General features: G+C 43.1%; 1 protein-coding gene across 3 annotated transcripts in view; it reads left to right on the plus strand.

The window, feature by feature from the left end:
• srgap2 (SLIT-ROBO Rho GTPase activating protein 2) overlaps window positions 1–27,088 on the plus strand; it is a 285,919-nt gene that overhangs the window by 144,642 nt on the left and 114,189 nt on the right. For all 3 annotated transcript variants that reach the window (XM_060910660.1, XM_060910661.1, XM_060910662.1), the window contains one exon: window positions 23,400–23,562. In XM_060910660.1, coding sequence (XP_060766643.1) covers window positions 23,400–23,562 — 163 coding nt within the window. The remainder of the gene's footprint in view (window positions 1–23,399; window positions 23,563–27,088) is intronic.

Genomic DNA, 27,088 nt, shown 5'->3' on the forward strand with positions numbered 1-27,088 from the left:
TGAAGAAGAGCTATTCAAGAGTGTAAACAAAGTTATCGGTTCCGTGTCCTCCATTGCGCGTTTTTCTCCCGTCCATGAATTTTAATATATTCAACTCCTTAAGCTGAATGAGCATGAACTCTGTCTCCTCATTGCTCCAGAAGTGCACGTTTCTGCTCCCCATTTTCTCTTCTTCGTTTGTTCCTCCTGACCTCTTCTGCTGCTCGCTACTACTGTTGTCATGCCGACCGAGGCTGTCGTGTTTCCCGCTTGTGTTCTCGTCACTCGTCACTTCCGGAAGGGGCAGTGCTGAAGTAAGTAGCTCGACTACGTAGCTCGATAGGGTTTACATGCACTAAGTAGCTCGGCAAAAATCGCATAATCTAGGTCGTGTAGCTCGATTACGAGAAATCAAGTTCGGTTCAATTTCAGCCTAGCTAAGGTGTTTCCATGGCATTTAGAACTTCGATTTCAGTCGAGCAACGGCAGAAATTCGATTTTCTCTATGTGCATGTAAACGCACTGACTGACTGTCGCCTCACAGCAAGAAGGTCCTGGGTTTGAGCCCAGCAGCCGACGAGGACCTTTCTGGTTTCTCCCACAGTCCAAAGGCATGCAGGTTAGGTTAATTGGTGGCTCTAACTGGTAGGTGTGAATGGGTGTCTGTGTGTCAGCCCTGCGATGACCTGGCGACTTGTCCAGGGTGTACCCTGCCTCTTGCCCATAGTCGGCTGGGATAGGCTCCAGCTTGCCTGCGACCCTGTAGAACAGGATAAGTGGCTACAGATGGATGGATGGATGGATGGATGGATGGATGGACGGATGTTGTGGAGAACAGTGGGATGGCATGGTGGTGCAATGGTTAGCACTTACAGCAAGAAGGTTCCATGTTCGAACCTCAGAAGAAGAAGAAACCTTTATTCGTCACATGCACACTTCAAGCACAGTGAGATTCATCCTTTGCAGTTAACCCATCTGAAGCAGTGAAAACACATGCACACACACACCCAGAGCAGTGGGCAGCCACACTACAGTGCCCGGGGAGCAGTCGAGGTTAAGTACCTTGTTCAAGGGCACTTCAGCCCAAGGCCGTCCCATGTTAACCTAACTGCATGTCTTTGAACTGTGGGGGAAACCGGAGGAAACCCACACTGACACAGGGGAAAACATGCAAACTCCACACAAAGGCCCCTGCCGACTGCTGGGCTCAAACCCAGAACCTTCTTGCTGTGAGGCAACAGTGCTAACCACTACACCACCATGTCGCCCCGTGCCCTCATGGTCGACGTGGGCCTTTCTGTGTGGAGTTTGTATGTTCTCCTCATGTCTACATGGGTTTCCTCCGGGTGCTCCACCGTAGTTCAAAGACATGCAGATAAAAGACCCAGCCACCGAGGCTGTACAACCCAGTGTATACTTGGTGCCAGTCCCAAGCCCAGAGAGATTGTGGAGGGTTGCATCAGGAAGGGCATCCGGTGTTAAAACTTATGCCAAATCAAATATGTGGATCTTGATGCCAAATCAAATAGGCAACTCCTAATGGGAGCAGCTGAAAGAAGAAGTGAAGAAGCTGTGGATAACAGTGGATAAGCTACCACTGTTACCAAGTCACAACTTTTCTTTTGAAAAGGCACGTCAAGTAAGGAGTACGGTTATTGCTTTCTTTTACAGTGTTTGGTAAGATCTTTGGTAAAAGTCTAGAAAACCTGGACTGATTTGTCAGCAGAAAGACATTTACAACAGTTCTACTTTGTCAGTTAATTTCTCGCGTCTCAACTGCATCACACAGATGCCTTAAATGATAAAAAGAAACTTAAGAAAGAGGAAGGAGGGAGAGTGAAGACTCCCATTTCAGTGAATGTGATCAGTCTTGTGAACTAGAATGAGGAGGAAGAGCTTCTTAGACGCTCGTCAACTGAGGAGTGATGCGTGTCACATGGTCATTAGGTCTGTTTAATGATCTTAGCTGTGACTGCAGGGCAGATGTCAAACTGTTCTAGTGCTCGTGGTGAAGAGATCACGAAATTGTGCATCGGGGTAGAGCGAATGCTAGCATGTTAAGTGTTAATGCAGCACTTAAAATGCTGAAGAACCAAACACACAAAGAAATATACTTCATCGTCATTTATTCAACCACAGAAATGTTTTTGTAAATAACTGGAAATCTTATTGAATCATGTTAGCAATTTGTCACATTTACAGCAATCACGACATAGTTAGCAAGACTAGCCTAATGTTTACATGTAGCAATGTAGCTTCTGTGGTTGGATAGAAATGTCATTATTTTTATTATTACAAAATGTATAACTTAAAAGGTGACCCTGTTTGTTTTTAAGGAGTTCTGATTCTTTTACTATTGTAAGTGGTTAGCACGGTCACCTCACAGAAAGAAGGTCCGGGTTCGAGCCCCATGGCCGGCGAGGGCCTTTCTGTGTGGAGTTTGCATGTTCTCCCCGTGTCCGCATGGGTTTCCTCCGGGTGCTCCGGTTTCCCCCACAGTCCAAAGGCATGCAGGTTAGGTTAACTGGTGACTCTAAATTGACCGTAGGTGTGAATGTGAGTGTGAATGGTTGTCTGTGTCTATGTGTCAGCCCTGTGATGACCTGGCGACTTATCCAGGGTGTACCCCGCCTTTCGCCCGTAGTCAGCTGGGATAGGCTCCAGCTCACCTGCGACCCTGTAGAACAGGATAAAGCGGCTAGAGATAATGAGATGAGATGAGATTTTAAATAGGGTAAGCCCTCATGTTGTATTGTACATTTTGTAGACAATTAGCTGTCATTTTCTTTCACTATGGAATTCGTTCTATAACCCAATACATCCATCCATTATCTCTAGCCGCTTTATCCTGTTCTACAGGGTCGCAGGCAAGCTGGAGCCTATCCCAGCTGACTACGGGCGAAAGGCGGGGTACACCCTGGACAAGTTGCCAGGTCATCACAGGGCTGACACATAGACACAGACAACCATTCACACTCACATTCACACCTACGGTCAATTTAGAGTCACCAGTTAACCTAACCTGCATGTCTTTGGACTGTGGGGGAAACCGGAGCACCCGGAGGAAACCCACGCGGACACGGGGAGAACATGCAAACTCCGCACAGAAAGGCCCTCGCCGGCTGTTGGGCTCGAACCCAGGACCTTCTTGCTGTGAGGCGACAGTGCTAACCACTACACCACCGTGCCGCCTGTAACCCAGTACAGTGTGTGTGTGTGGGGGGGGGAGAGTATAGAACGAGGGAAGTTTGATCCAGGATTTGGTATTGACAGTTCTGGCTGAGATTTTGATCTTCCCTGCTCTGCTCATTGAGATTTTCGACATTTCCATCCCTGCTGGGAATTTGGTTTTTGGTATTCCATGCACTGCATCATTTCATGTGTTTCCTGACTCACACTTAGACCGAGACATGAGCAGTACAAGTCCAGGAACTGGTTCCATTGCAGTGTTTTCAAATGCTCATCATAGTGTCACTTTAACCTTCCTTCTAAAATCGCATATGAGCCTGCTTTTTAGATTCAAGACAGCGAAATTACTGTGACACTCATTAATAAACTTCCGTCTACTGTACACTTGCTTTTTCCAGGGAATTTTTTGCAATATTTATTCACTTGACATTAAAGAACTTGGTTTAATCTTATGAACTGAGACTTGTGTGTTGTCTGGTTGGCTGGCTAGTTGTCTGTGTGTGTAAAGGGGTAGTTGGAGTTTCATTTCCTTTCTATTCTGATGTGCGTGTGACTGATGACTTCCCGGTGTCATGCCTAGCTGGAAGCCAGGGCCTCATAAAGTCTATTCTCACCAGTGTGTAGAATTCTCTGCACCACTTCTCATGTATATAACAAACAAGGGACTTTCAGGAGAAGAGTTACGCGCTGTATTTTATGGTTCAGGAAATGCTAAGGCTTGCTATGATTCACTGCCATGAACATTCTCTTGATTTAAGGCACTTTTCATCTGCACTTTTTTGAAGTATGTAACCTCTAGTGTAAGGATTACTTTCTCTTCAGGTAAATAAAGACGTCATCTAAACCATATTTTTTTTTTTTTGTAGGTCTGTAAACATAATGCTTTTTTTTTTTGGCTAAACTATATATTATGATTCATCCAAGTTTCATGAGCTTTTGGCTTTATACAACATGACTGTTAAATTCTTTGTTCTGATTGGTCAGGAGGTGTTGATTAATTTTCTCAGACATCAGTGCCAGGGTTTATATTAATGTGGTTTTTTTTTTCTAATATGTTTCCAATATTGGGCGGCACGGTGGTGTAGTGGTTAGCGCTGTCGCCTCACAGCAAGAAGGTCCGGGTTCGAGCCCCGGGGCCGGCGAGGGCCTTTCTGTGTGGAGTTTGCATGTTCTCCCCGTGTCCGCGTGGGTTTCCTCTGGGTGCTCCGGTTTCCCCCACAGTCCAAAGACATGCAGGTTAGGTTAACTGGTGGCTCTAAATTGACCGTAGGTGTGAATGTGAGTGTGAATGGTTGTCTGTGTCTATATGTCAGCCCTGTGATGACCTGGCGACTTGTCCAGGGTGTACCCCGCCTTTCGCCCGTAGTCAGCTGGGATAGGCTCCAGCTTGCCTGCGACCCTGTAGAACAGGATAAAGCGGCTAGAGATAATGAGATGAGATGAGTTTCCGATATGTAGAGACATGTATGGTGGATGCTCCACATCAACTGATTTTAAAAACCATGGTGGAATTGTTTATATGATTAAGATGCTTATTTATTGAGGATGTTACATGGTTATGTGAAAATATGAAGTTTTTTTCTTCGAGTGGTGAATATATTCATGAGTGAGCGAATCAAATGGGTGAAAATATTTTCAACACGAGAAGATAAACTTCATATGCCCCACTGTGTAATGTTCTTTATATTATATGGACACAAAAAAAAACTTGCAAGTTAATCAAAAGAATTTTAATTTTGAACTGGTTTGCCATTTTGACAATGCGTGTCTAGTCAGGGGGGAAAACACTGGGAGTGATGTCATCGGAGCGAAATATTGGAAAATATGTCACTTGTGTATTTTGTATGAAAAATGAGTTTTTCAACACTAGAAGAGAAACTTCATATCTTCATGTCAGTGTGCGATTTTCTTTTTATTATATAGACAAACAAAAAGTACCCAAATTTATCAAAATAATTAATCGATTTCCTTACAAGTGACACAGAGATTTGTCACAGTTTTGGTTCTCTATATCCCAGATGTAGCTCGTATGAAAAATACGTATTTCCCAGTGAAACACTCATTTCCATATAATGCATATGTTATTTACCAGCTGGGCGGTCCGTATCGTGAAATACCGTGACCAAGGTCTTGAAAGTACTGAGCGAGGCCCTCTGGGCCGAGGTCAGTACTCAAGGCCGAGGTCACGGTATTTCACCATACAGACCGACCTTAAGCTGGTAAATAATATATTTATTTTTTTCTTTACCAAATTCTAACAGAAAACGAGAGCGCCCGAAAGGGAAAACCGAGCTGAGGCGCCATTTTGAATCCTAATTCACGGCTGTAATGCAAATTGCTTCCTCCTCGGTATACAAGTTCACTTCCATGGCAGGAAAAAAAAACTACATTTTGCTGGCTATGTAGTCCCCTATTTATACAAAATTGAGTCATTCAGAATTCAGCCATGTTTTTACTCGGCGTTAGCAACAGTTAGAGGTTTTTATCTTTCTCCTGAAATGTTTTCTTTTATTTCTTCTTCCTCAGGGTAGTAAAACTCGCTTTCGCTGTGAACACTGTCGTTATCGCTATCCATGATGTAAAATTAATGCTATTCTCCTGAGAAATGCTGGCAAAAATGTATAAGATTTTTGATAAAAATCTTATAAATAAATCTTATTAATAAAAAGATAAATGTTGACAAAAAATGCTACTATGTTTGTTGTTGTGAATGAGCGAGTCGCCAGAGGTCCATAACTGGGGTCCGTATCATAGGATACGGACCCGCTCGCCAGCCAATCATAGCGCAGGATTTGATGGAAACCGGACCTTGAAAAAAATAAAAAATTTTATTTTGCAATTTTTGGAAGGAGTCTTCAGTATCAGTGCTTAGTAATAGCCAGAAGTAACGCTGTAAAGTTTTCTATCAGGAAATTCTTCAGGAGAAATGCCTTTGTGCTTTTTGGTTTCTTTGTAACATAACTGGTTATGGCTGTTATAATATTAATATCTCCTAACTTGTTTTGCAGATGTTCTTTGCCATTATACTATGATAAAAAGTATGGCATTTTCTTTAATTAACAAACAATTGCCAAATTGCTTTGATAGGAGAGGAATGAAACTAAGACACTTAAGAACATGCTGCTATTGGAAAATAATTGTCACACCACCCACATTATTAATTCTTTTCCTACAATAACATGCCCAGTCGTGTTTTATTCCTTACATATTACAGCCACGCCTAATTGAATTGAACAAAGGTTGAATTGAAAAAAGTCTCGCTAAAATTCTTTGCAGTGAAGTTAAATTCATTCAAGCGAAAAACCTACAATAAATAAACAGAAAAAAGGATAAATGCATTGAAAACATAAATGTGATAAGAGAAGACATTGTAAAATCTCAAAATCCACATAGTACAACTTGTTCATGCTTTTGTTACCTCTAGTTTGGATTATTGGAATGCCTTACTGTCTGGATGTTCCAATAAGTGCATAAACAAGCTCTAGTTAGTGAAAAATGCAGCATGCGGTCCAGTTATAGGCTAATATCAAACCTCCCCTTTCTTTCCAAGATCCTAGAAAAAAACTGTGGCACAGCAGTTATTCTCATATCTTTAGAGAAATAACATACATGAAATGTCTCAATCAGGATTTATATTTCATCATAGCACAGAGACAGCACTGGTTAAAGTAGTAAATAACGCACTGTTGGCCTCTGATCAGGGCTGTCTCCCTGCTTGTAAGGCCGAGAGACAGAGAGAGAGAGAGAGAGAGGCCCTTTGTGTTGAAAACTTAAAAGAAAAGCTTTATCTCTGACTGTTATAAAGTATTGATACGAGAGCCTTCTTCCAAAACTGCTAAATAAATGTGTCATTAAAAAAAGCTTAACCATATCAATAAGTAGGCATATTGAGCCTTATACGGTATATCAAGACTTATCCGCTCATCATACATCTTGCGAAATAATTTAATTTGTATTTAGTTACTGTACTTTTGGATACGGATTACACTGTGTAAATTGCTTGCGTATGTAAATTACAAAGTTTGAATGGCTTGTATATTTTAGTCAAACACACAAATTTAAGAAATATGTTATGAAACCCAGTCATTTCATATTAAAGCTAGACGGCCTTTTGTTTTCATAAAATCGGTGAAATTTGGTTCCCTCTGAAATTTGGTCATTGTGATATATGTTTATTTCTGTAATATCTCAAAAAACAAACAAACAGGCCATTCTGTGGCTGGGAAGTTATTTAATTTGAAGGGATTCCCTAGCAAATAATATGCATGAAATCGCTCGCTTCGTGCAGTCAAGCGGACAGAGGAAGTCCGTGTACAGGTTTACCTTCTCCTTCTTCTTTTGGGTTTTACAGCAGCTGGCATCCACAGTGTTGCATTACTGCCATCTACAGGTTTACCTTGACCATGCACTGACAGTTCCATCATCCTGTCACTAAACGAACAGCTGATCACACCGAGGTGCTCGCTGACCGCCGATATTTATTAGTTTGGTCCTGCGTTTCCTTTCTTTCACGTATAACATAATGTCTTTTCTTCTAGCTTTCCGTTACTGTAGTCGGTCTTTCACATTTCATTCGCACCCTCATGTCCTCCGTTTTTCTCTCCTGTTTCAAATTTGTATCCCGCAATGCCTTGTGCGAACGGAGAAAACCCACCACGTCATGCATGGCATATCTTGTATCGTGTCATGGTGAAGCAGGAAAAAAATAGTGGAGAATTTAGGGCCACATGGCCCTAAATTCATTACTTGTTCGATTTAAAAAAACCTAATAAAATTGGAAGTCTGTGATTCGAATTCAGTAGCTTTCAGTCCACTAAACAAAAATAATTGGGTGTCGGGGAAAATTCTTTTTATGACCTACACTTGAAAAATCTGAAAGGCAGTCTAGCTTTAAGGGCATTGACTAAAGAAATACTCAATATGAAAAATAACATTAAGTAAGCAAGACATAAATAGATCATTCAGTTAAGTATGCCGCTGGATAAAAGGCAGAACACGCTGCAACGACTCAGCAAAAACGTTTGTTCCGTTTGCCATGGTATCTTCTTTTAAATTCTGTGTACTAAGTCGCTGATAAGTAAGGATCTGGTATGGCTCAAGCTGCAATATGCTGTATACTCCCTCATGTGTTACATGATTTCCTATGACACACACCCTCCTGCTTTTCCAACACAGCTTTGGGGAAGGCACGTTGGTGTGCGAGAACTTTCTGTTGCCAAGACACTTTGCTTTGGGGGAAAAAAAAACAGTAGCGTCTCCATGTGGCATGCTTGATGTCCACGACCATCTCCATTTTCATGTCACACATATTTATATTGACTTGGAGGTGAGTCAAAATGAATTTCAGTTCTATATCAAAGAACTTTTTTTTTTTCCTTTAGTTGTCATGTTTTCACTTTAATCTTTTGCCTTTTATGGAGTTTTGTGGGTGTCAGCAAATGCAAATCAGCTATGCTGTGCATGCCCGTGGTAATCTCCAGGCAATTGGCATTCAAGTTATGCATGCTAGTATGACTAAAAAAAAAAAATCAGTGCTTCCAAAACTTTTTTGAATGTAGCAGGAATTCCTAGTTTGGTTTTGCTTACGCAAACATTTACACACTACTTTTCTAAAAGATTAATAAATGAGATTAAATCAATTTAAGTGAAGAGGCCACCATACCGCGGGCGGCACGGTGGTGTAGTGGTTAGTGCTGTCGCCTCACAGCAAGAAGGTCCGGGTTCGAGCCCCGTGGCCGGCGAGGGCCTTTCTGTGCGGAGTTTGCATGTTCTCCCCGTGTCCGCGTGGGTTTCCTCCGGGTGCTCCGGTTTCCCCCACAGTCCAAAGACATGCAGGTTAGGTTAACTGGTGACTCTAAATTGACCGTGAATGTGAGTGTGAATGGTTGTCTGTTGCCCCTTTTCCACCAGGGCTGGTTCGGGGCCAGTGCTTAGTTTGGAACCGGGTTTTCTGTTTCCACTGACAAAGAACTGGCTCTGGGGCCAGAAAAACCGGTTCCAGGCTAGCACCAACTCTCTGCTGGGCCAGAGGAAAGAACCGCTTACGTCAGCGGGGGGGCAGAGTTGTTAAGACCAACAACAATAACAAGACCATGAAAGATCGCCATTTTTAACCGACGAGAAGCAGCAGCTGTACAAACGCGAAGTCATCCATTATTATTATTATTATTGTTGTTGCTGCTGCTGCTTCTTCCGCGTTGTTTTTGCTTTGATATTTGCGCCAAGATTTATGCAAACGTAACTGACGTATACAGCGACGTAATGACGTGGCTTCCCTTAGCACCGCGAGCTATGGAAAAGCAAACCGGTTCTCAGCTGGCTCGCAAGTTGAACGAGTTGTGAACCAGGACCAGCACTGGCCCCGAACCAGCCCTGGAACTGATTTGGTGGAAGAGAGGCATGTGTCTATGTGTCAGCCCTGTGATGACCTGGCAACTTGTCCAGGGTGTACCCCGCCTTTCGCCCATAGTCAGCTGGGATAGGCTCCAGCTTGCCTGCGACCCTGTAGAACAGGATAAAGCGGCTAGAGATAATGAGATGAGATGAGGCCACCATATGGTCTTACGATAAACACGAGAATATTTTCGAACGAGTGCATTCATATAATGCCTTGGTGCTGGAACTAGCGATAGCGTAATCATAATCTTCTGACCAATCAGATTTGAGAAGCTGGTATCAGTGTGCAAATCTGTGAACTGAGCTGAGAGAGTGTTGGCTGATTGATTGTATAGTGTGGGTTAAACACAAAGGCTAGAAAATATTTAACGAGGAACGCTGAATGGCCAGCTCTGTTGATGTCTCTCAGCCACTGTACACACCATTCAGATCACTTTTGTACAATCTGTCTGGATATGCATTAGGAATTCGCTTCCTGGACGTTTGGGATTCCTTCCCTCTTCTTATCCATTGAGCCCAAAGTCTTGTCATGCCACTGTGACCTGTCATGACTCTGGGCATATGTTGCCATGGAAATCCCGTCCTGCTTTGATGAAAGACTCATTCTGTCTCCAATGACCCTGCTGTTAATTGGGTGACTCCTCCATTCATGTGACGTCAGTGTTTTTTTTTTTTTTCTAAATAGTATTTCTCAGATGTCCCTAAGCTACCCATCATGAGCCAGTGTAATCTCAAAGATCTGCCTTTTTGAGCTCCCGAGGAAGTGAGTAGTTGTGACATTGTTGTATCGGAGCATTTATTTTTTCTGATTTCTTTATTAGATCTCCACTGTAAGTGTGTTAGGGTGCAACGGAACATCTTTTCTACTCGATTCATCTGTCTTACACTTACTTATGAGATCAATTGCCCACCCCCAGTTTGTATATATTGTGCAATAGCAATTCCGTGTGAGGTACAAAGTTACAGTGCATGCTCAGACAAGCGTCTTTCTGCATCTCATTCTTCACGTTGCCACAGCCGTGCCCTACAAAGAGCTCTGTGGTACCATTTCTAACATGCATATCCACTTTGTTTAGACAGGATTTACACTGGGGTGTGTGTGTGTGTGTGTGTGTGTGGGTGTGTTAAGAAACGGAAGGCCTGGAAATGCTGAAAAAAAAATTTAGGTGAAAGTAATTTTATCATTTTGTAGTGTTATAACTTGGAATTGAAATAGACGTAATTGAATTATATACCGTCGACGCAAAATAGCCCGTAATATACACTCACTGGCCACTTTATTAGGCACACCCATCCACCTGCTGTTTTAACCCTTTCGGACACAAGGAAAAATGCTATGGAACTTCATGTGTACAACTGTACACATTATGTCCAAAAGGGTAATGCAGCCGATCCCTTGACAGCAGCATGATGCATCAAATCATGCAGATACAAATCAAGCGCTTCAGTTGATGTTCACTTCAGACATCAGAATGGGAAAAAATTGTGATCTCTAACGCTACGTTCACACTGCAAGGCTTAATGCTCAATTCCGATTTTTTTGTGAAATCCGATTTTTTTGTGAGGTCGTTCACATTAACAAATATATGCGACTTGTATGTGATCCTCAGTATGAACGAAAAGCGACCTAAAAGTGTTCCGCATGCGCATTGCAGGATACGACGACGTCACACGCAGTGAGCATGGCCAGTGTTTACGGAAGTAAAACCGCCCGGTTGCGGTATGACCCATCCAATCTAGCTTGAATAGCTGCATCCCCCCAAATGGAAATCAGCTCCCTAACCTCTGCGTCCTTCCATTGAGAAGATTCAGAACCTTCACAGCCCGAAGCGTCCCTCGCATTGATGTCATGCGCAGGGGCGCAGATACGTTTTTTGAACTGGGGGGGACAAAAAAACTGGGGGGGGACAAAAAAACTGGGGGGGACAAAGTTGCCAGCAAACCAACCCCGATATGCCTGTCAAACTTGTTGTGGGTTACCATAGCAACCAAGCTCGAGCTCGCAACCTGTGCAGTCTGCGCAGCTCAACCAACCGAATATCAGTCTTTGTTTTGTTTTATGTGAGTTGTTGCAACTATGTATACACTGCCGTGCACCTCAATAAACCGAATGGTAATTAGTCTTTTGATTTTTCCGTGAGGTTTGCCTTATGCAAAGTGGGGGCACCGAGCGAGGTGAATTTAAATCTGGGTGGGACGAATCCCACCCGTCCCACCCTCTATCTGCGCCCGTGATTATGCACCATGCTGTTGTAACTTTTTTTGAGAGACCCGCCGTCTACTTCAGCGCAGAATAGTGACGTTTGTGGCTTGTTGATGACGTGTAAGTCGGATGAATGCGACCTGGCGGTTCAGACTGAAGTCGCATATGAAAAGAGCGGATAGGAATCGGAATTAGGACCACATATCCAAACGGCCTGGGTCGGATTTGAAAAAATTGGATCTGTGTCGTTCATATTGTCAATAAAAGATCGGGTACAGGTCACATATGGGCGAAAAGATCGGATTTGAGTCACTTCAGCCTGCAGTGTGAACGTAGCCAAAGTGTGACTTTCTTTCACTGTGGCATGGGTGTCGGTTTGAGCCAGATGGACTGGTTTATTTGAGTATTTCAGAAACTGCTGATCTCCTGGGGTTTTTACACACAACAGTCTCTAGAGTTGACACAGAATGGTGCGAAAAACAAAAAAACATTGAGTCGAGTGAGCGACAGGTCTGTGGGTGGAAACAAACGTCTTGTTGATAAGACAGGTCAGATGAAAATAGCCAGGGGTATGTTTCCCAAAAGCATCGTAGCACAAAGATCATCATTAAATGGTAGCGTGAGCATCACAATGAACACTCACTCTCCTAGTTAAGATGCTCTTAGTGTTAAGAGGCTTTTGGGAAACCCACCCCAGATTGGTTGGAACTGCCTGGAAGGATATAATAACTCATATAATCACTCTTTACAACCGTGGTGAGCAGAAAAGCATCTCAGCATGCAACAGCAAAAGACCACATTGGGTTCCACTCCTGCCAGCCAAGAACAGGAATCTTAGGCTACATCCACACGACAACGGCAACGAGATGTTATTTAAAAAAATATCGCGTCCACATGGGCAACGATCAGTAAAATATCAGGTCCATATGGCAACGCAACACTTGCTGAAAATGATGCCACACCTCTAGTAAGACTGTAAGACTGTCCCTTCGGAGACACCAGAACAACAGAAGAAGTAAGGACGCATGCGCATAAACTATTATGCGCGAGACTTCATATTAGCCACAAAGTCAGAAAAATCTGTTCATAAAATTACATTATAATGACCAAATACAATGAAAAGTATTTTTCCAGTCTCACCTGTGAAAGGTAATCCCATGTGATCTCGTTTGGACGGTAAACCTGTTGGTACAGTTAAACGCAGCACATGAATGAGGCATCTTTATTCTCCGCTTTGACCCATCCAATATGGCGGCGAGGATGACATATGATTCTACGCGGAAGGCGGTGTCTTTAATGGTCCGGAATAAATTGAATGCTACACGTTGATGGATTAATTTGTTCTTCTACGCCCTTTTTGAGGAATGTATTGTAGGACTTAAACCAACATCTGAAGAGGTGAGATCGCTCCTTTTTTTCCCTATTTTTGCTGGCGGGATTGACTCTGCCCTAAGGGCTATTCTCTCTCTCTCTCTCTCTCTCTCTCTCTCCCTCTCTCTCTCTCTCTCTCACTTTGCACCATTACACAATAAATATTCACAGTGAAAATATTTTGTAAGCACATTTCATGAACCAAGTTATAGGATTTGTTGACAACTCGCATCGAGTTCGTTACACTTCTACCCGGCGTGAAGCACTCACAGTCATGTGGTTGTGATGTCATCGTAAACAAATCCGTTCTACTCATCCAGACGACTTCGCAACGGCAACGTTGCCAGATCTTTCCACTCTGGAACCCGTTCTCAAAACATTGCGTTTTGGGGCACCCAAAACGCCGGTGCTGTGTGGACGCCAGGCCGAAAAGATAAACAACTGTATCGGATTCACCTGAATCCGTTGCCGTGTGGACAGGGCCTTAGAATCAAGAACACGTTCCTATTAAAGTGGCCGGTGAGTGTATATGTGATGGGGGGAAAGCTATATACTTTGCAAATTATTTATAAAGATATTACATTTCTTTTAAGTATGTAATCCTGTTTCACACTCATCTCATCTCATTATCTGTAGCCGCTTTATCCGGTTCTACAGGGTCGCAGGCAAGCTGGAGCCTATCCCAGCTGACTACGGGCGAAAGGCGGGGTACACCCTGGACAAGTCGCCAGGTCATCACAGGGCTGACACATAGACACAGACAACCATTCACACTCACATTCACACCTACAGTCAATTTAGAGTCACCAGTTAACCTAACCTGCATGTCTTTGGACTGTGGGGGAAACCGGAGCACCCGGAGGAAACCCACGCGGACACGAGGAGAACATGCAAACTCCACACAGAAAGGCCCTCGCCGGCCACGGGGCTCGAACCCGGACCTTCTTGCTGTGAGGCGACAGCGCTAACCACTACACCACCGTGCCGCCCGTTTCACACTCAAATGCTCATTTATTTTTAAAATATTTTAGCTCTTTCTATATGTGACAAACAATTCAGTGCTATACCTTTCAGCATTGACGTCATTAACAATAGCCTGACGACTTGTTCGTATTGTATTACACCTATAAGTAAGGTCATGCCAGGGTATGCATACCGAATAAGTCTTTAATTCAATATGAGCTTATGCTTGTAGAAACAATCAGCATGTACAAGTAGCAACAGACATCGTAATACTACGCTTGGCATCGGTATCAAGTTAAATTATACGGATCCAATAGTGATCCAGCTTTTCAGGCTGTTATGGCCTTGATTCGGGTTAGCATTTTTTATTTTTTCAGAGCACAGCATGTTGGTGCAGAAGGTAGCATTGCTTCCTCATTGTTCCAGAGTCTCCAGTTCAAACCTGAGCTTGGATCGTCCATGTCCTCTCAAGTTTGTGATACATTTTATGCCTCGGACATGTGATGATGCCAGACCTGATTTGTGCAAGTAAAGCTTGTTGCTATCACACCTGTGAGGTTTGGCATAACTTGGCATCAGCAGTTCAGCTTGGCATCAGAGATCAGTAGCTAATCAGGATCAAGTATCAGCCTGTATTCAGAGCCCTTATATCCTTATTGCATCAAACTAATCTCATCTTTCTTTCTTTTTTCTCTCTATTGTGCTTGTCTTAGCTCAATTTTCACAAGTTAATCTCATATTTAACACGAATTGTAGAAGTAGACTGATAACAGTGATAATGTTATGTTAATTGCAGCTGTAATTGCTTTTTTTTTTACCTCCGCCAAGGAGGTTATGTTTTCGGTAGCGTTGGTTTGTTTGTTTGTTTGTTTGTTTGTCTGTTAGCAACATTACGGAAAAAGTTATGAACGGATTGCTCTGAAATTTTTCCAGAGGTGTGACTGGGCACAAGTAACAATCCATTAAATTTTGGCGGTGATCCGGATCACCATCTGGATCCTGGAATTTTTTAAAGGATTCTTGGCGGAGGTCTGCGCTCTCCGAGTGCTTTTCTAGTTTTTTTTTTTTTTTAATTGGATCTGGGACACACGGTGGTGTAGTGGTTAGCCCTATCGCCTCACAGCAAGAAGGTTCTGGGTTTGAGCCCGGTGGCCGATGGGTGTTTGGAGTTTGCATGTTCTCCCCATGTCTGCGTGAGTTTCGGCCGGGTGCTCTGGTTTCCTGTACAGTCCAAAGACATGCAGGTTAGGCTAATTGGTGGTTCTAAATTGACCGTAGGTGTGAATGTGAGTGTGAATGGTTGTTTGTCTCTATGTGTCAGCCCTGCGATGATCTGACGACTTGTCCAGGATGTACCCCGCCTCTAGCCCATAGTCAGCTGGGATAGGCTCCAGCTTGCCCACGACCCTGAATAGGATAAGCAGTTATGGATAATGGATGGATTAATTGGACCTGATACAGGTTGCAGAAGTCTTTGTGTGGTTTACAACTTGCGACCCATACAAAGGTTAGGAAATTTTGCTTGAGGTCATTTTTTTCACCCTCTGGACCAAGCTGGAATGCTTAAAACTGCTGGGGACATGTCACAGATCCTGGGCAGATGCTTGAAATGTGATTTGTTCATCTCATCTCATCTCATCTCATCTCATTATCTCTAGCCGCTTTATCCTGTTCTACAGGGTCGCAGGCAAGCTGGAGCCTATCCCAGCTGACTACGGGCGAAAGGTGGGGTACACCCTGGGGTACACGCCAGGTCATCACAGGGCTGACACATAGACACAGACAACCATTCACACTCACACCTACGGTCAATTTAGAGTCACCAGTTAACCTAACCTGCATGTCTTTGGACTGTGGGGGAAACCAGAGCACCCGGAGGAAACCCACGCGGACACGGGGAGAACATGCAAACTCTGCACAGAAAGGCCCTCGTCAGCCATGGGGCTCGAACCCAGGACCTTCTTACTGTGAGGCAACAGTGTTAACCACTACACCACCGTGCCGCCCGTAGTTAGTTAGTTAATTAGTTAACTCTATTAATACAGGCTAAGGGAAATGAACAAGTGTACTGTGTGATCATAGCGCTAACCACTACACCACCGTGCCGCCCGTGATTTGTTCATATCCTCCTAATTCTCTGTACCCAAGCCTTTTCTCATAGATCTGAGTCATCATTCTCGTAACGCTCATGTTCCTATTTCTCCAGCAATCTTGTCAGAGCTGTGAAACAAGTGGACAGAGTAAGGAGGAATGATGCGTTCCTGCCTCTTCCAGCTTTTATTCGCCAGTTCTAAATCACCTTGCTTGTTTAGAACTGCAGGAGCAGCTTGGAGTTGTTTGTTTGAAGCAGGATGATGCATGATGGTTATACAGTTTGCAGTTTTCAGGTGCCGCATGATGGAAATAACGGCAGGGACTGAAGTCATGTGTGAGCTTTAGCTTTGTTAGCATACTGGCTGTAAGATATGAAGAGTGCTCCATGGTCTCTCGTGCTTACACGTGATTTCAGAGTCCACTTTCTGATGGACAGGGTGAACCGATAAGAGTTGAAAGCTATCTTTTTGAAATAGGGATGAGGGACTGATCTTTGCGTAATTGAATGTCTGGATTTAGATCAGCGCTAGTAGGATAAGAACCAAGATAAAATACCTAGCTCATCCTGTGCACTGTTTTTCTCCCTGTCAGCTAGGCCATGTGGTCCATATCTTCTGAATGTATGAGCAGTAGTGCAGAGATTGGCAACATTTTCTCGAAGCTGTAATATGCTTAAATGCCAAGGAAAATGTCAACGTTGAATTCGACACTAGTTCTTAAATCGTTAACAACCCAGATGGAGCCAAGTCAGCTAGCAGACTAAATGTTAGCTAGCTTGTCTATGCTGCTAGCCATGCAGTAACTTTATTAAGTAGACAAAGTAAGTTGCCCTTATCAAAAAGAAGAATTTTATTAAGTGTACTTAAGTAAAGCTGAAGTATATTTCCTTAAGTATACTTTTGTGTACCAAGTATACTGATATCAATGTGCTTACAGTATAAGTTGTAAGTAAACTAATCTAATACTTCTTGGGACTAAATTGGCCCACTTTTAGTTTATAAAAAGTATACTTTAAGTCTAAGAGAAGTAAACTTTGAGTATACAACTAGTATTTTTTATTTTGGACTGCAAGTTTACCACAAGTAAACTTATATACGAATAGTTTACTAGTTCTATACTTGTAGTCCACTCTTTAGTTTACAAAAGCATACTTCATAGTACAACCCCGATTCCAAAAAAGTTGGGACAAAGTACAAATTGTAAATAAAAACGGAATGCAATAATTTACAAATCTCAAAAACTGATATTGTATTCACAATAGAACATAGACAACATATCAAATGTCGAAAGTGAGACATTTTGAAATTTCATGCCAAATATTGGCTCATTTGAAATTTCATGACAGCAACACATCTCAAAAAAGTTGGGACGGGGCAATAAGAGGCTGGAAAAGTTAAAGGTACAAAAAAGGAACAGCTGGAGGACCAAATTGCAACTCATTAGGTCAACTGGCAATAGGTCATTAGCATGACTGGATATAAAAAGAGCATCTTGGAGTGGCAGCGGCTCTCAGAAGTAAAGATGGGAAGAGGATCACCAATCCCCCTAATTCTGCGCCGACAAATAGTGGAGCAATATCAGAAAGGAGTTCGACAGTGTAAAATTGCAAAGAGTTTGAACATATCATCATCTACAGTGCATAATATCATCAAAAGATTCAGAGGATCTGGAAGAATCTCTGTGCGTAAGGGTCAAGGCCGGAAAACCATACTGGGTGCCTGTGATCTTCGGGCCCTTAGATGGCACTGCATCACATACAGGCATGCTTCTGTATTGGAAATCACAAAATGGGCTCAGGAATATTTCCAGACAACATTATCTGTGAACACAATTCACCGTGCCATCCGCCGTTGCCAGCTAAAACTCTATAGTTCAAAGGAGAAGCCGTATCTAAACATGATCCAGAAGCGCAGACGTCTTCTCTGGGCCAAGGCTCATTTAAAATGGACTGTGGCAAAGTGGAAAACTGTTCTGTGGTCAGACGAATCAAAATTTGAAGTTCTTTATGGAAATCAGGGACGCCGTGTCATTCGGACTAAAGAGGAGAAGGACGACCCAAGTTGTTATCGGCGCTCAGTTCAGAAGCCTGCATCTCTGATGGTATGGGGTTGCATTAGTGCGTGTGGCATGGGCAGCTTACACATCTGGAAAGACACCATCAATGCTGAAAGGTATATCCAGGTTCTAGAGCAACATATGCTCCCATCCAGACGACGTCTCTTTCAGGGAAGACCTTGCATTTTCCAACATGACAATGCCAAACCACATACTGCATCAATTACAGCATCATGGCTGCGTAGAAGAAGGGTCCGGGTACTGAACTGGCCAGCCTGCAGTCCAGATCTTTCACCCATAGAAAACATTTGACGCATCATAAAATGGAAGGTACGGCCAAAAAGACCTAAGACAGTTGAGCAACTAGAATCCTACATTAGACAAGAATGGGTTAACATTCCTATCCCTAAACTTGAGCAACTTGTCTCCTCAGTCCCCAGACGTTTACAGACTGTTGTAAAGAGAAAAGGGGATGTCTCACAGTGGGAAACATGGCCTTGTCCCAACTTTTTTGAGATGTGTTGTTGTCATGAAATTTAAAATCACCTCATTTTTCTCTTTAAATGATACATTTTCTCAGTTTAAACATTTGATATGTCATCTATGTTCTATTCTGAATAAAATATGGAATTTTGAAACTTCCACATCATTGCATTCCGTTTTTATTTACAATTTGTACTTTGTCCCAACTTTTTTGGAATAGGGGTTGTATACTGGAAATATACTATGAGTTTACTTGTTTTATACTTCTAGTCCACTTTTTAGTTTACTAAAGTATACTTTGTAGTAGACTGGAAATATACTACTGGTTTACTTGTTACACACTTCTAGTCCACTTTTTAGTTTATAAAAGTATACTTTATAGCATATTGGGAATATACTATTAGTTACTGGTTATATACGTCTAGTCCACTTTTTAGTTTTGAAGTATACTGCAGTTACCCTTCTAGGTATACTATTAGTTTTCTAGCCCTAACCCTTACCTCATGCACACTACCAGTAGACAACTTAAGTGTTTTGTACCTTAAGTTACAATGAAGTTATAAAGGTAAGAATTCACAAAATAACAGATAGTCAGGATTAAGAACATATTTGTTTTCTTTCAAAATCAGAATTTAAAGCAGCATTGTATTAAATGCCAAAGTATAAAAACATGGCAATGAGAACTTTGACATCCAATCTCTCAAAAAAATAAAAAAAAATCAGATGTATTTTGGTGATGGCGTATAATGACAGCCAGTACGATTCAAGTCTGTCACAATGTTCTCACCTTTGTTTTCAAATTTGTTGGCAAATAAAATAAATGTTTTTATCTGTCTCTTTGTAGGTTAATAACACTATGTACAAAAAAGATAAGTTGAAGTTCCAACGCTGTTTACTCTTAAGCTGTTCCACCCCAGAGCTGACCACAAACTTATGGTACATCTCATCTCATCTCATTATCTCTAGCAGCTTTATCCTTCTACAGGGTCGCAGGCAAGCTGGAGCCTATCCCAGCTGACTACGGGCGAAAGGCGGGGTACACCCTGGACAAGTCGCCAGGTCATCACAGGGCTGACACATAGACACAGACACCATTCACACTCACATTCACACCTACGCTCAATTTAGAGTCACCAGTTAACCTAACCTGCATGTCTTTGGACTGTGGGGGAAACCGGAGCACCTGGAGGAAACCCACGCGGACACGAGGAGAACATGCAAACTCCACACAGAAAGGCCCTCGCCGGCAACGGGGATCGAATCCGGACCTTCTTGCTGTGAGGCGACAGCGCTAACCACTACACCACCGTGCCGCCCTACTTATGGTACATGTAGGTTTAAAAGATGGGATTTAAAACATGCTGCCGTATATCACAAAGAAGCCAATAGGTGTGAAAAGAAGTATTTTATAGGCTACTATCAAAAGGATAAGCACAACTACAGGTCAAGTACACTTAAAGGAACAGTCCACTGTATTTCCATAATGAAATATGCTCTTATCTGAATTGAGACGAGCTGCTCCGTACCTCTCCGAGCTTTGCGCGACCTCCCAGTCAGTCAGACGCAGTCAGACGCGCTGTCACTCCTGTTAGCAATGTAGCTAGGCTCAGTATGGCCAATGGTATTTTTTGGGGCTGTAGTTAGATGCGACCAAACTCTTCCACGTTTTTCCTGTTTACATAGGTTTATATGACCAGTGATATGAAACAAGTTCAGTTACACAAATTGAAACGTAGCGATTTTCTATGCTATGGAAAGTCCGCACTATAATGACAGGCGTACTAACACCTTCTGCGCGCTTCAGCAGCGCATTGATATCTGAGCTCCGTATCAATGCGCTGTCGAAGCGCGCAGAAGGTGTTAGTACGCCTGTCATTATAGTGCGCACTTTCCATAGCATAGAAAATCGCTACGTTTCAATTTGTGTAACTGAACTTGTTTCATATCACTGGTCATATAAACCTGTGTAAACAGGAAAAACGCGGAAGAGTTTGGTCGCATCTAACTACAGCCCCAAAAAATACCATTGGCCATACTGAGCCTAGCTACATTGCTAACAGGAGTGACAGCGCGTCTGACTGCGTCTGACTGACTGGGAGGTCGCGCAAAGCTCGGAGAGGTACGGAGCAGCTCGTCTCAATTCAGATAAGAGCATATTTCATTATGGAAGTACGGTGGACTGTTCCTTTAAACATAAGGCACAAATATTTTAATACTTTATTACACTTTTGTTAAGTATATCTTGATCAAAAGTTAAGTACAGAAGTATAAACTTAGACTTTTCTATATACTTTTGAGTATAAGCCAAGTAAACTTGTGTATAACTTTATTAAGTACATCTCTGATAAGTAAATAAAAAGTAAACTGAAAGCATAGGTTAAAAGAAGTATACTAGAAGCACACTTCTTTTTTTGTAAGGGTAGCTAGATGAGCTCAAGCCAATAACATTTGATTTCAGTTTCTTATCCTTCTTTTTATGAGCTCAGGTAACCGATTACTCTTTGTGGCGTTCTCCTAGTGTTCCTACAAGTTCTTCGGTTTCCTCGCACCTGCCAAACTTTAAAATTTTGGCTACTCGAAATTGTCCGTAGGTGTAAATGAGTGTGTTGTGTTGTTGCATGGCGTCCTGAGACGAATTAGTGTTCTATCCAGGGTGTATTCTCAACTTCTGCCCATTGTTCCCTGGCTCCACCATGATCCTGATCAGAATAAAGTGGTTAATGAAGATGAATGAAAGAATAAATTAATTATTATTATTATTATTTTTTATAATTCAAAGTTGAGGTATCTTTGTGTTGAAGCCTTCCTGTCTGCTTCTGCGTGATAGTAACCCGCATTTGAGACAGGGTACGACAGCTGGTATGGGGCTTTTGGGCTGGTCACTTTTGCCGCTTTTCCACTACAAACGCGGCTGAGCCGTGCCGTGCCGAGTCGAGCTGAGTCGAGCTGAGCGGGGCTGTTGGAGTTGCATTTCGACTACAACCGCGCTGAACCGTGCTGGCTGGAAGTGGGTGGACACATTGGGTGGAGTTAGCGAAAGTGGGTGGACGTCATGTGATGTCGTTAAGCAGCGCAAACAGTGACATCAGTGACAGTGGCGGAACAAGTCAGAGCCGGGCCGGGGGCGGGGCAAATGACCGGGCCCTTTATTAAAGCTTATCATAACATCATTTTAGGCTACAAAATGTCCGCAACTGCGGTGTTTACCAATTTCAACACTACCGGGTGCAACTATGTTATTTAGTACATCAAGTCCTTCAAACGAACATGTAACTCAGAAACAAAAAACATTAGGATACTGTACATGGCTCATAATAAAACATCAATAGCCTATACTGCGCACATTATTTGAAGGGCATACGAATGAGCGCTCAGAGGTTGCAACGGTGACAGGAAGAGTCAGAAATAAAAGGAGGGCGGTGCAAACCTCACTGAATGCACTGTGTTTACCAATTTCAACACTACGGGGTGCAACTATGTTATTTTGTACATTAAGTCCTTCAAACGAACATGTAACTCAGAAACAAAAAAAACATTCGGCGACATACTGTACATGGCTCATGATAAAACATCAATAGCCTACTGCGCGCATTATTTGAAGGGCATACGACGAGCCTTGCGCTCCGCGAACTCGTGCACGATGCTCTGTATGTCACTGATTCAGTGATCTTTTAAGCGGTAGTCTCACGACCCGGATAGTAAACAATAAACATGGAGGACATGGAGTCGTTAGTGTTGCTGGTCTTGGTGCTGTGGCTTGTTGTCACCGACAACGCCAACAGATACTGACAAGAGCGTATAGATGAGGCGAGGCGCATAAGGCTTCAGAAATTCTCGTAATTCATAATTATTCTTCTTCCGGGTTTGCGGTGTTTACAGATCCCAGCGCGCTCGCGGGGCGTGTGTGGGCATGTGAGGACACGCCTCCTCACCAATCAGTGCACAGGGGAGTGTCTGCTCACGCCCCCAACCTCATTCGGCACGGTTTGGCTTGCTTCAGCCCCACTCCAAAACGGTGCGAGTTTTAGGGGCTAAGCAGGGCTGAAACGAGCTGAGTCGTGCTGGTTTTTGGTAGTCGAAACGCGAGCCGTGTCAGGCTGAAGTGAGCTGAAGCGAGCTGAAGTGAGCTGAAAAAGGGTAGTGGAAAAGGGCCATTTGATGGGTTTATGTCATTTGGGCCTCTCCAATCCAGGACGAATGCAGTCCAGCACAGTTTGGTGGTGTCCTTGTTGTTACGTCTATTGAACCTGAGTGTTATCTGTTGAGTTGACTCACCAAACTACATTTTTTTTTGTTCAGGACTGATTTTTTTTTTTTGTGCTAATGTGTACTAATGTATGTTAGTCCCACATGAATGGGCCCACTGACGATCCCAGCTGCAATCTCTACATATTTATCCAGCTGGGTGTACAGGGCAGTGGTCCAAGTGTGCAAGTAAGGAAAATTAATAAAATTTATTCAAGAATTGCTTCTGATATGTGTCTTAAAAACACTTATGACACAAGGCAGTTATTTTTATGGACCTAATGAAGACCTGTTGAGATTATTGGTACTTTCAGAGATGCCCTTCTTAACCCATATTTTTGTGTACGGACAAATAGTTAATCCAAATGTCTGTTTGTTTGGTGGTGGTCCCTTAACTGTGTCTTTTGTCTCTATTCTTTAGGAAGGAGCAGAACGTGTTGTCTCCAGTGAACTGCTGGAACCTGCTGCTGACTCAGGTGAAGCGTGAGAGTCGTGACCATGCCACCCTCAGCGACCTCTACCTCAACAATATCATACCACGCTTTGCCCAGATCAGCGAGGATTCTGGACGCCTCTTCAAGAAGGTATTCTTTCTTTCTTTCTTTCTTTTTCCTTCCTTCCTTCCTTCCTTCCTTCCTTCCTTCCTTCCTTCCCCTTGCCTGCCTTCCTTCATTCATTCATTCTTTTATTTCCCTTTGCTTCCTTCCTTTCTTTTCCTTTCCTTCATTTTCTCTTCCTTCCTTCCTTCCTTCCTTCCCCTTTCCTAACTCTCTTCATTCATTTGTTCCTTCCTCCTTCCTTCCTTCCTTCCTTCCTTCCTTCCTTCCTTCCTCTTTCTTTCATGCTTTTCTTTTCCTTCCTTCTTTTCCCTTTCCTAACTCCCTTCATTCCTTCCTTCCTCTTTCTTTCATGCTTTTCTTTCCCTTCCTTCCTTCCTTCCTTCCTTCCTTCCTCTTTCTTTCATGCTTTTCTTTTCCTTCCTTCCTTCTTTCCTCTCTTTCCTGCTTTTCCTTCCTTCCTTCCTTCCTTCCTTCCTTTCTCTTTCTTTCATGGTTTTCCTTCCTTCCTTCCTTCCTCTTTCTTTCATGCTTTTCTTTTCCTTCCTTCCTTCCTTCCTTCCTTCCTTCCTTCCTTTCCCTAACTTCCTTCATCCATTCTTCCCCTTCCTTCCCCTTTCCTAACTCTCTTCATTCATTTGTTCCTTCCCCTTCCTTACTTTCTTCATTCCTTCCTTTCTCTTTCTTTCATGCTTTTCTTTTCCTTCCTTCTTTTCCCTTTCCTTCCTTCCTTCCTTCCTTCCTTCCTTCCTTCCTTCCTTCATGCTTTTCTTTTCCTTCCTTCCTTCCTTCCTTCCTTCCTCTTTCTTTCAAGGTTTTCCTTCCTTCCTTCCTTCCTTCCTCTTTCTTTCATGGTTTTCCTTCCTTCCTTTCCTTCATTCTTTTCTTTCTCTAACTTCCTTCATCCATTCTTCCCCTTCCTTCCTTCCCTCCCTCTCTCTCTCTCCCTCCCTCTTTCTCTTTCCAGTTGTCTGGATTAATGTTTCTTCTCTGAAGACATGGTAATTAGACAGAATAACCCCCATTTTCACTTCACTTCTGAATGCACACATCAATCAATCAATCAATCAATCAATCATGGATATCTCATGTGCAGACACCTGAGCTGCCAGCATTAATAGAGTTCTCTTCAAAGTCCCATATCCCCCCCAGCGGTCAGTGAGTGCAATCTCTCCCACAATCCTTCCTATCTGCCCCCTGTATATTTATTCATTGTGCAGCTACTGTAATTGCTGTATTCAGTGTTAGCCTTCATTTCAAGTTAAGCAAATAGAGCAAGCCCCCCCACCTCACCCCACCCTTGTTACCTCAAAAAACGTTCACTCAACACAAATACCCAAGCTAGTAATGTTTGTGACTAAAACTCATACCCAGTGGCGGCTCCTGAATTTTTTTTCAGGGGGGTCAATTTTCCCCCGTTATGTCTACACGGACCATAAATGTCCACAGGACTGAAGTAAATTGACCTAGGTAGCAAGTCAATAGTCACCCAAACCCAGAAAAACCCCACGGTGACTGGAGCCCTCAGTTTCGTCTTTGCCTCGTAGAGCTAACTCGAACACTCCACAAAATTTCGCGCATTGGATGAGCCGGTTTAATATGTGCCTGTTCTTGCTCACCTCATCGTTGTGGCGGCGAACTGCTAGCCTGTAGCCCTCATCCGGTTGTGTAGCGATGTTCACTCTCCCAAAATCCGAAAATTTCAGGCAGCTGCCCATGTGAATCTTTGATGACTCATGTTTTTTTATTTTCTCCGACAAATGATGCATGTCCGAAACTCCAGTGACCGTCCAAGCAGTGTTGTCCGTGGAGCCACCTCCAGGGTGGAAAAGTAAGCAGGGGGAGCAGAAAACCGCTGAGGCGTCCTTGCAGCCAGCTCACCAGGATTTGCGCTGGGACCATGTTGAAGTAAAACCTCAAGTATATGATTCCCCCCATAGACATACTGTATAAACATAGACGCCGCATTGAGCTGGTGGCCCGTTGCTGGGATACGTCAGAGTGTCCGCCACATTTTATGTGGCAAATCTTCCCCGTAAACCAATGCAAGTAAATGGACTGAACTTCATAAAGCCCCTTTCTACAATAATATTTAACTCAATGCCTTTTATTCACCCATTAAGACACACACATATATATTTGGGAAACAAACAGGCATCAAAACAACACATATAACTTTTAATGTGATGGTTATAAATAGTGTGCGAAATACACTGTACACTGCAAACTAGTGACAGATACGCGATAGATAGCTCAGGTAAGCTAATCAGTCAGCATACCGTAGCAAGCTACCAAAACCTGAGGCCACAATAACCAACCTACAAGACTGAATATGATAAATAATGGAAATAGTGGAAAAACTGGAAATAGTGAATGAAAATAAAAATGTACTGTTTTATTTATTGAGTCACCACACAGACCTACTCTCGTTGAATAAAGTGAGCTGAATGACCGCCAAACTGAGTTCGGCCAGGTTCTAACGTCATACCAAAACAAAATACATCACTGATTCCTTCACATTCAGAAAGGTTAAAAACATTCATCATACGTTCTAAAACGTTCATCATAGTGTGGCACTCACTCACTCACTCACTATCCAGTTTTACGTCCATTGTCCTCAGTGCAGAGGGTTGGACGGCGCATGGTTCGTCAGAGTTCTCCAACGCCTTCTGTCTTGGGTGTCAGTTGCACTTAGACCAAGCCCTTTAAGGTCACTTTCCACACACTCCCTCCATGACTTCTGTGGCCTCCCTTTCCTTCTGTTGCCATCAACATTGAAGTTGTAAACGCGATTTATTATTGAACTGCTCCTTTGCACATGGCCATACCAACGGAGTCTCCGCTGCTGGAGTGTAGACTTTAGATCTTTAAGACCAAGCTTCTCTCTTAGGATGGCAGTTCTTGTTCTGTCGTCAGGTCTTATGTGGCAAAGCCAATGCAACATGGCCCTCTCATTTCTTTCGAGTCTCTTGATATCGCTATCCTTCACCGGCCAGCACTCGCTACCATACAGCATAGCTCCTCTTATGCAGGTGTTATACACCTTCCCACGGGTTGACAGAGACAGGCTCCTACTGGACAGGACTGGGAGTAGCTCTCTAAACTTGCCCCATGCACATCTTGTTCTAAGGATAGTAGCAGCCTCACAGCCACCACCAGGCGTAACCAGGTGTAAGGGTATCCCCAAGGTAACAAGGGTATCCCCAAGGTAAACTGTATTATCTAATTCTCACTGCTTATAACTACACACCTACCCGGTGGAGATGAGCTGGGAAACTGAAGACTGAAGGAACAGCTCCCTCTCTGATCCTGACTGTCTGACCTGTTCTGTCAAAATCCTTCATATTAGCCACAAAGTCAGAAAAATCTGTTCGTAAAATTACGTTATAATGACCAAATACAATGAAAAGTTTTTTTCCGGTCTCACCTGTGAAAGGTAATCCCATGTGATCTCGTTTGGATGGCAAACCTGTTGGTACAGTTAAACGCAGCACATGAACTTTGCCACATCCAATATGGCGGCGAGGATGACGTATGATTCTACGCAGAAGGC

Source organism: Neoarius graeffei, chromosome 26 (genome assembly GCF_027579695.1).
Source record: "Neoarius graeffei isolate fNeoGra1 chromosome 26, fNeoGra1.pri, whole genome shotgun sequence".
NCBI classification, from domain to species: Eukaryota; Metazoa; Chordata; class Actinopteri; order Siluriformes; family Ariidae; genus Neoarius; species Neoarius graeffei.